This window comes from Gopherus flavomarginatus, chromosome 2 (genome assembly GCF_025201925.1).
Source record: "Gopherus flavomarginatus isolate rGopFla2 chromosome 2, rGopFla2.mat.asm, whole genome shotgun sequence".
In the NCBI taxonomy this organism is placed as follows: domain Eukaryota; kingdom Metazoa; phylum Chordata; order Testudines; family Testudinidae; genus Gopherus; species Gopherus flavomarginatus.
Genome location: NC_066618.1, coordinates 222,442,433 through 222,452,441, shown reverse-complemented (window position 1 = coordinate 222,452,441; position 10,009 = coordinate 222,442,433). Strand labels below are relative to the sequence as shown.

Here is a 10,009-nt window from a genome sequence, read left to right as displayed (position 1 = left end):
CGCCGGTCCTGGCGGCATGGCCCACCCGAGGGGAAGGGGCATACTGGCAGCACAGGGCCGGGTGGGCGATTGTGTATCTGGCAACTGCTGATCTGGAAATAGTGCCCTCGCACTGGGCTGGGTGGAGCGGGGCCGCACCTCACTACAGAGACCAACCTCCCCATGTCATGCTCCACTGCCCCCAAGGGAGCCCACAAATAGGTTTGGCACCGGGTTAAGCCAGCCCTGCATAGAGTCCCCTGGGTGGTTGAAGGCTGCAGGGCCAGCTTTGGTAAATGCGGGGCCCAATCTGAATACCCGGTGGCAGTCCAGGTCTTCAGTGGCACTTCGCTGGGTCCTTCACTCGCTCCGGGTCTTCCGCAGCACTGAAAGACCCGCTCCCGAAATGCCACCGAAGACCCGGAGTGAAGGACCCGCCACCAACGACCCTGACCGCCACTGGCTGAGTAAAAAAATTAAAAAGGAGCCTAAGTTAGGTGCTTTCCTTATGAGCACAGGGCCCGCGTCGGGGGAATTGGCCTAAAGCTGGTCCTGCAGGGCTGTGCCTTTGGTTGAGCGTTATGCTCCCCAGCAGTGTGGGGTCTACACATTTGGCGGGGCAGGTGCCCCCTGGCACGTTAGAAGCTGTGCATTTGGGTGGGCCCGGTGCCCGCCCGGCTGGTTGGGGCTGCACACGGTGCACCTGGGCCGGAGCGCTGTGTAAGGCGGGAACGCGCCCTCAGGGGTCGATGGGGGACGGGGAGCTCCCTGCCGGGGTGACAGAGGAGGGCGCGCACGGGCACTCAGCCGCGCTCGTGCTGGCAGCCCGAGAACGAACGCGCGCAGCGTCTCACTGTGACGCGTCGCCTCACAGCGGCCAGAAGTCTCGCTTTGCGCGCGGGGCCGTCACCGTTCCACGCCGGCGCTCCGCTCAGCTGGCGGCCCCGCCCCTACCTTCCGCCCCATCACGTGAGCGGCCGCGGAGGCTGCCGGGGTCGGGCTGTAGTCTCGGTTCGGGCTCAATATGGCGGCTCTGGGCGAGCGCTGAGGAGCCGGCGGGGTAGATTTGGTGGCGCTGGGGGTGCGTGCGGCCCTGTCCCGGCCGGAGCGCGTTATCCGGTTCGCGGCTGAGGGGGGCGGCGCGGGGCCTGCGGCGGGGAGATGGCCCAGTGCGTGCAGTCGGTGCAGGAGTTCATCCAGGACTCGTTCGTGCCCTTGGTGGCCGCGCTGTGCAGCGAGGAGGCGGAGAGACTCACCCGCAAGAACAACCTGGGCTTCTCCGAGCTGGTGAAGCCCTTCTGCCGCCTCACCTCGGAAGGTCTGTGCCGGCGGCGGGTGGGACGGGGCTTGTTTACATGGCAGTCCCGGGGCGGGGCAGAGGAGCTGTCACTTGCACCCTCCCTAGGGCTGGGGGTGGGGTGGGGTGGGGTGGGGGGGAGGTTATTGGGGGCGTCCTGCTGCCGCGGCCCGGGCTGAACGGTACTTGTCCTCCTCGTCAAGCCACCGGGGCCAGGAGATGCGAGCCCCTCCCAGTCCTGGGCCCGAGTGGTTGTCGGGGAACAGATGCAGATGGGGGCAGGTGTCCCCGAGCCCCGCTACCGTGTCACGCCGGGGGAAGGGGCGATTCTCAGTCAGTCTTATCTGACCCGGGTGGTGGCGGGGGGGAGCTCCTGGATATAGGGCTGCTCCGGGGCGTAGCAGTACACACAGCTTAGAAGTGACTCTCTTTTCGGGGAGGTATTAACCCGTGAAGTTCTTTGTTTTAAATACCAGTGTAGTGAAATCTCGCTTAGTCAGGTTTTCCCCCGGAACGTTTGACATCCCACTTACTGCAGTAGATGCTTGCAAACTTCTGGCAAGGCCAGTTTTAGAGGAACAGTGACTTTAAATTGAATGTCTTTTTAAAGTTCAGCTCATGAGAATTACAGGTTGTTCTGCAGCATTTAGTATTGGTTTGTTGTCTAATCAGCATCAACTGAACTGAGTTTTATGTCAGTTTCTTATGGTGGGGAAAAATTACAGAAGTTCAAGCAAGTCCAGTTCCTCAAAATGCTTCTTGAATTGCATCTGAGTTACTTTATAAAGTGTTTCAGTGGATTCTACCAACTTGAAATCTAAACAGTTTAAAATGTTAAAAGTAGTTCCATGTATTACACCTGCCCTGAATTCACCTGCCAATCTTTGTTTGCAACCATATTTTTCTGCTTTCAAAAATATTTTCTCCCTCTTTTTGTTGCAATATGGAAAAACTCTCAAACTACAGAGGAATCTGGCTGATGGAAGATGACAGACAAAATGTGCATAGTAAATACAATGCACAAAATACATTTTTTTAATTGTCCTTTAGTTATAGCCATTTTAGGTGTTGTAATAGTAGTAGGTTAAAAAGTGAGCCCTTTTTTAAGGAGAGTAGCAGCAAAAGTAGGCCGCCTCCAACCCACTGCTATCATTTGAATGTCTCACAATTGCCAATAGGCAAAATTGAAAGTCAAATTTGTATGAGATAAACTTACATTTAATCTTTCTCGTCTGAGGCAGACCCAAGTAAACCTTGACCATTCCTGGCAGGGGTTTATCCTGTTTTTAAAATCTCTAAGATGGGAATTCCAGAACCTCCCTTGGAACCCTATTCCAGTATTTAACTGTCCACGTGGTTAGGTTAGATAGAGGGAAGAACTTTCTAACTCTCCCCTGCTGTAGATTAGGCTGATATTCTTATCCTATCTTCAGTGGACATGGAGAACAATTAATAGTTATCCTCTTTATAATAGCTCTTAACATAGGCTGCATCTATACTTGGAGCTGGGGGCTGTGATTCTTAGCTCAGGTAGATGTACTTGTGCTAGCTCTTGAGCTGTCATACTAAAAATAGTAGTGTAGCCAAAGTGGCAATGGCGAGAAGCAAGGAGGGCTAGCTTCCCCAAAATTTTATGCAAAGGTCCAAATGGATTTGTACTCAGGGTGACTAGCCCGTGCCATTGCCTGCCACTTCCCATTCTACACTACTGTTTTTAGCACGCTCGCTAGATGAGAGCTAACATGAGTATATCTAGTTGAGCTGAGAATCCTACCCCCAGCTCCAAATGTAGATGGAGCCATAGTTGAAGATTATCAGGTTTTCCCTCAGCATTTTTTTCTCTAGACTAAACATGCCCAGCTTTTTAACCTTTCCTCATAGGTCAGGTTTCCTAAACCTTTTATCATTTTTCATTGCTGTCTTTTGGACTCTCTCCAGTTTTTCTGCATCTTTCTTAAAGTGTTATACACAAAACCAGACACAGGACTGTGTGGGACAGTTACCTCCTGTGTTTTAAATATGACAGGAAAGTTGCAGGAAAAGTTGTAGTGGACAACTAGGGAAAAATTTTGCTATAGAGGAAGTTTCTTCCCAATGTCTGTCTGGTTACATTTGTCAGAGGCAGAAATATTTAATTTCTTAACTTTTTCCATCCTGTTAATAGATCCCAGGATATTAGCCTTTTTGACAATAGCATCACCTGGTTGGCTTGTAGTCGACTTATAATGCCCTATAGCCCCTAGCTCTTTTCCAACAGTACTATTTTTGCCTTGCCAACTATTCTCCATTTTGTATCTATTTGATTATTTTTTTCTTAAGTGTAGTACTTTGTACATTTTTGAATTTTATCTTGTTGATTTTTAGACCAGTTCTCCAATTTCAGTTATTTTGAATTCTAATCCTGTCCTCCTTAAGTGCTTGGAACTCCTCCCAACTTGGTATCATCTGCAGATTTTATAAACATGCTTTCCATTCCATTATCCAAGTCATTGATGAAATTGTTGAATAATAGTGGACCCAGGGCAGACTGCTTCAAGACTAGATACTTCCTCCCAGTTTGACAGTGAAACATTGATAGCTACTGTTTTGCGTACAGTCTTTCAACCAGTTATACATCTACTTTACAGTAATTTAATCTAGATCACATTTCCTTAGTTTGCTTATGAGAATGTCACGTAGGCCTGCGTCAAAAGGCTTGCTAAAATGAAGATGTATCACGTCTACTGCTTCCCTCATCCAGTAGGCCAGTCAAGGAAGGAAGCAGTGCTGGTTTGGCATGATTTGGTTCCCTCTTGTACCAGTTGTAAATGTTCCATATTTTTCTAAATTACAGCTATTAACTTATTCTATAGTCAGTGATGTAAAGATGCTGTGTTTGTGACTTCAGTCACTACCTGCTACTTTTGTTGATGCCCATATAAACAGCTCTGTTTACTCCATGGCAAGGTGGAACTAACTTCCAAAGCAATGTTAATTTATTTTTATCGGAGTGAAATATCTTCAATCCTCCGTCCAAACACATACAACCATGGCTCATAGTTGAAGACTTATTTGATGACTTTTGAGGATGAATTTTTTCCACTGTTTTCTCCAGGCACCTCGGCTCCATTGTCCAGGCTGCCTGGTTCCAAATGTCCTATGTATGTCAGGGAAGTGAAGAGCTTGTAGCCACTTCCAGTGGCTTGGCTCTCTGGGCTTTGGCTGATATATCTTAATTCAGCAGATCGCACTCTCTGGCTGCAAGTTGACTCCTGCTTTAATTGCATGGAAAATACAGGGAATACACACTATAGTTAACTCCCTCTTATGAGGAAAGCTGGAGAGCAAGAGGCAGCTTTAAATCAGAGCAGAAAATGTAGTATCAGGTTCTTAGCTGTGGCCAAATGGAGAGTTCTGTTTATGCTATGGCATAGCTATGCTACCTGTATCTATGCCACCCTCTTGGTCCAACTTAGGTGACTGTCCTGAGCCATTGCCTCAGTGTTCACACTGCTAGTTTGAGCCCCAGCACCAGCCTGTCTGCTCGTGCTGAGAGGCTTGTTCCCAGCTGCAGTGCAGACACACCCTTATTGGCAGTTTCATAGACTCTAGGACTGGAAGGGAGCTCGAGAGGTCATCGAGTCTAGTCCCCTGCCCTCATGGCAGGACCAAATACTGTCTAGACCATCCCTGATAGACATTTATCTTTACTCTTAAATATCTCCAGAGATGGAGATTCCACAACTTCCCTAGGCAATTTATTCCAATGTTTAACTACCCTGACAGTTAGGAACTTTTTCCTAATGTCCAACCTAAATCTCCCTTGCTGCAGTTTAAGCCCATTGCTTCTTGTTCTATCATTAGAGGCTAAGGTGAACAAGTTTTCTCCCTCCTCCCGATGACACCCTTTTAGATACCTGAAAACTGCTATCATGTCCCCTCTCAGTCTTCTCTTTTCCAAACTAAATAAACCCAGTTCTTTCAGCCTTCCTTCATAGGTCATGTTCTCTAGACCTTTAATCATTCTTGTTGCTCTTCTCTGACCCTCTCCAATTTCTCCACATCTTTCTTGAAATGCGGTGCCCAGAACTGAACACAATACTCCAGTTGAGGCCTAACCAGCGCAGAGTAGAGCGGAAGAATGACTTCTCATGTCTTGTTTACAACACACCTGTTAATGCATCTCAGAATCACATTTGCTTTTTTTGCAACAGTATCACACTGTTGACTCATATTAACTTGTGGTCTACTATGACCCCTAGATCTCTTTCTGCCATACTCCTTCCTAGACAGTCTCTTCCCATTCTGTATGTGTGAAACTGATTGTTCCTTCCTAAGTGGAGCACTTTGCATTTGTCTTTATTGAACTCATCCTGTTTACGTCAGACCATTTCTCCAATTTGTCCAGATCATTTTGAATTTTGACCCTGTCCTCCAAAGCAGGTGCAATCCCTCCCAGTTTATCGTCTTCAAACTTAATAAGCGTACTTTCTATGCCAACATCTAAGTCGTTGATGAAGATATTGAACAGAGCCAGTCCCAAAACAGACCCCTGCGGAACTTGTTATACCTTTCCAGCAGGATTGGGAGCCATTAATAACTACTCTCTGAGTACAGTTATCCAGCCAGTTATGCACCCACCTTATAGTAGCCCCATCTAAATTGTATTTGCCTAGTTTATCGATAAAGATATCATGCAAGACCGTATCAAATGCCTTACTAAAGTCTAGGTATACCACATCCACCGCTTCTCCCTTATCCACAAGACTCGTTATCCTATCAAAGTAAGCGATCAGATTGGTTTGACACGATTTGTTCTTTACAAATCCATGCTGGCTATTCTCTATCACCTTACCACCTTCCAAGTGTTTGCAGATGATTTCTTTAATTACTTGCTCCATTATCTTCCCTGGCACAGAAGTTAAACTAACTGGTCTGTAGTTTCCTGGGTTGCTTTTATTTCCCTTTTTATAGATGGGCACTATATTTGCCCTTTTCCAGTCTTCTGGAATCTCTCCTGTCTCCCATGACTTTCCAAAGATAATAACTAGAGGCTCAGATACCTTCTCTATTAACTCCTTGAGTATTCTAGGGTGCATTTCATCAGGCCCTGGTGACTTGCAGGCATCTAACTTTTCTAAGTGATTTTTAACTTGCTCTTTTTGTATTTTATCTTCTAAACCTACCCCCTTCCCATAAGCATTCACTATGTTAGACATTCCTTCAGACTTCTCAGTGAAGACCGAAACAAGGAAGTCATTAAGCATCTCTGCCATTTCCAAGTTTCCTGTTATTGTTTCTCCCTCCTCACTGAGCAGTGGGCCTGCCCTGTCCTTGGTCTTCCTCTTGCTTCTAATGTATTGATAAAAATTGATGCCGCCAATTTGTAGCTTGGTTCTTTTTAAGATTAATTTATTTACTGAAAAAGTGTATTCCTACTTTACAAGGGCTTGTCTAGATGGGGAAATAGCCCACAGTAGCTATTCCTCAGTAGCTACCTGTGAACATTCTTATTCTGAATTAGTTTAAAACCGCACAAAGGCACTCTTAATGAGGAATATGAGTGTCAACTTGGGGAGTTAATGTGGAATAGCTGTTGTGCTTTGGATTCACACTATAGCTTATTTTGCAATAGCTTTCACCTGTGGACAAGCCCTTTTATATAATAAAAAGGATATGAATTGCCACACTGGACCAGATTAGTGGTTCTTCTAGTGCCATATTCTGTTTCTGACATCAGCCAGTACAAGATGCTTTAGAGAAAGTTGCACGAAACCTTGTAGTGGACAACTAGGGAATAATTTTGCTATAGGAGAAGTTTCTTCCTAGTGTCCATCAGATTAGCACTTGTCAGAGGTAGGAAGAATTAATCCCTTAACTTTTTGTATCCTGTGTAATTTATACTCTTGTTTATATAAATGTCTATTCCTCTTTTTGAATCTTGCAAAACTATTGGTTTCAGTGATGATTTGTGGAACTCATGAGCACAAGTTAATTATTCATTGTCTTGATTAAAGAAAACCATTTTTTTTTAAAGTTTAAATTTGTCACCTTTTGAATTTCATCAAATAACCCATTTTATTATGGAAAAGAATAAGTAACTGTAGGAGTCCTCAGATTATTTTTGGTATCCGATTCAATATTTTGTATACTTCTTTCATGTTGCCTCATAATTGTTTCCTAACTGAACAGTTGCAGTTTCTTCAGTCTTCATTTGGAAGCCTTTTCTTACTTCTGATTGTTACTGGTGCCTGTCGCTGAACCCCTGATTTCTGCTGTATCTTTTTTTGAGCAAGAGTAACCAGAGCTGAATATAGTATTTCAGGAATTAATATGAAAGTTATTAGCTATATCATGCCATGTGTCATCTCAGTTTATGGGTTGTTGCCCACTGCTACATTCTGAGCAGAAGTTTTAATTGACCTTTTATTTTTATTTAATTTAATTGACCTCTGATTATTGCCTGATTAATCAAAAAGTCACCTAGAACAGTAACATCTTACATAGTAAATTCTTTGGAGCAGATAGCTATCATCATGTTATCTGTTTGTACTGTGCCTAGCACAGTGGGACTCTGATCCACAGCTGGGGCCTCTAGGTACTACCATAATACAAATAATACCTAAAGCATGGCTCTACTTATAAGATAAAATTAGTACCATCAAACATATAAGACTTATTTTGCATAAACTGCCAAATTAGAGAGGGAAATTTAAAAGGGCATCTTAAACCTCTCTGTTTCATTATTTTGAGTTTCTGGTATTTTGGCAGAAGAGCTCTCTTTTGTATGTGTATAAAGCTGTTTCACAGTGAGGGCCAATCACTGTTTGAGATTCTTGAGATGCTACTGCAATACAAATAACTTTTGTACAAAGAAATGTAGTTTTGGTTAAATAATGGATCTCGGTTTTAAATAAAAAGACGAATGGGAAACTGATGAATATGCCATGGTTTGTCACAGCATTTACAGGAAATCTATTCCTGTCAAGAATAATTTGAAAAAAATTCTGACTTTATCAAACTACATGATTAAAAAATGATTGGTGTTATTTTTGACACTGGCAGTTTGTCATCTTAGTATTTTTGATACACCGTTGAGTGGATCTTCTTGGCAGTTTGCTATGCTTGTCTCTTTTTAAAATCCAGCTAAGACAGCCAAGTTTCTGGGTTTTTGGTTAAATGACATCTAATTAGGTCATAAATACATTCAAAATTAACATTACTTTTTTCATAGTTAATCTTCATTGAAGGTAAGCTAATTAATTGTCTATCCTATTGTCAAGGTATTGCAGTATGTCTGGTATGTAACAGGAGACAGTAATTAGAGGCTGAGAGAGTTTGTAGGCATAACTGAAGTGTGATAGTCTTATCTCTGAATTATTTTGTTCCAGTTTGTGAAAAAAAATTTGTGAAACAGCTCTCTGGATAGTCACCTTTGATGGCTTGCTATTAAAGCTTCCCCTGAAATAATTCTGAGAGCTCCATAACAAGTCTCTGGGAGCCTTTTTGGTTAGCTTTTATTGAGGATTCTTTTGTAACTCGTTGGCTTCCATGTAGCTATTGTGCTCGCTCATTACAACTGACGTGCACATGCCCAATGTTTTCTTTGCGTTGTGGGAGTAAAATGAATTGAGGTAGCTGAATTCAGGTCCTTAAATGTACTTGGCTGTTGCTCTGCTCATCATTACAACACCTAACCCCTAGTGGCCTGCTCCTCAGTGGAATTTTTAGCCTCAAGCTAGGTGCCTACCTTTTCCATATAATGCCTGGAGAGACCCAAGTGCCTGATAAGGGATTTTCAGAAGATGGACAGTTGAATGGGGAGCTTCTTGAGCTAGCCAGGAGTAATGCTGAGGAGCGGCTGACTTGATGCACTTGGTGAGATAGGTGACTACTTCCACTTGGGATCCTCAGCTATGAACCCGCTCCTAGAGTTAGGTACCGAAGCCAAGTCAACTGATCCAGTATTCCATGTCCTTGCAGCTGAAACCATATGTCTGTCTTCTACTTATGCTTGATTCCACCCATGTGTTTGCCCTACATTTTTCTGTGCCCTCCTGTGTCCTTTGTGCAGGTGCTCTGCTGCTTTTCCATCTATCGATGGCCTGCATCTGGGCTTCCTGAAGTGGGGGCTGGCAGGCAACAGTGTTAGGTATATTTAGAGCACACTTTTGAGATTGAGTCCTCCAGTGACGTGGTGGTTTCTCTGTTTAGTTTGAGAATCCAACTTTGGGGCCACCAGAGCTTTGGCTTGTTAAGTGTGGGGTGGTATAAGTGCTAGTATCAGACTAGGGGGGAGCATAAGCATCTATGGATTTAGATAGTAGCTGAACAGTGGCTTTGAAAATGTCAGTGGTGCCTGAATGGTGGACTGAGCCAACTGAAGAGTCAGACATGGGGCTAAGTCTATTTAAGGATTGGGGTCCTAGCCTATATATTTTCATTTAATACTTTGGTATTAAAGACTATTTTATTCCAGCATGAAATTAGGGTGACATTGTTCTTGGGTTAAATTATAATTTTCTCAATCTTTTTAGTTATGTAAGTTCTCTTTAAATGTTGATAAATTGTTGAGCAATAGTCAACATGGTTTCTGTAACGGGAAATCGTGTCTTACTAATCTATTAGAGTTCTTTGAAGGGGTCAACAAACATGTGGACAAGGGGGATCCAGTGGACATAGTGTACTTAGATTTCCAGAAAGCCTTTGACAAGGTCCCTCACTAAAGGCTCTTACGTAAATTAAGCTGTCCTG

At 44.0% G+C, this 10,009-nt stretch overlaps 1 protein-coding gene across 10 annotated transcripts in view; it reads left to right on the top strand.

Moving 5' to 3' along the window:
• Positions 1–971: 971 nt before the first annotated feature.
• Positions 972–10,009, top strand: part of TRAPPC8 (trafficking protein particle complex subunit 8) — a 115,396-nt gene continuing 106,358 nt past the window's right edge. For 7 of the 10 annotated variants that reach the window (XM_050941915.1, XM_050941914.1, XM_050941912.1 and 4 more), the window contains exon 1: positions 972–1,297. In XM_050941915.1, coding sequence (XP_050797872.1) covers positions 1,141–1,297 — 157 coding nt within the window. In that variant the 5' untranslated portion in view covers positions 972–1,140. The remainder of the gene's footprint in view (positions 1,298–10,009) is intronic. The other 3 variants (XM_050941917.1, XM_050941916.1, XM_050941918.1) reach the window with 1 other exon arrangement.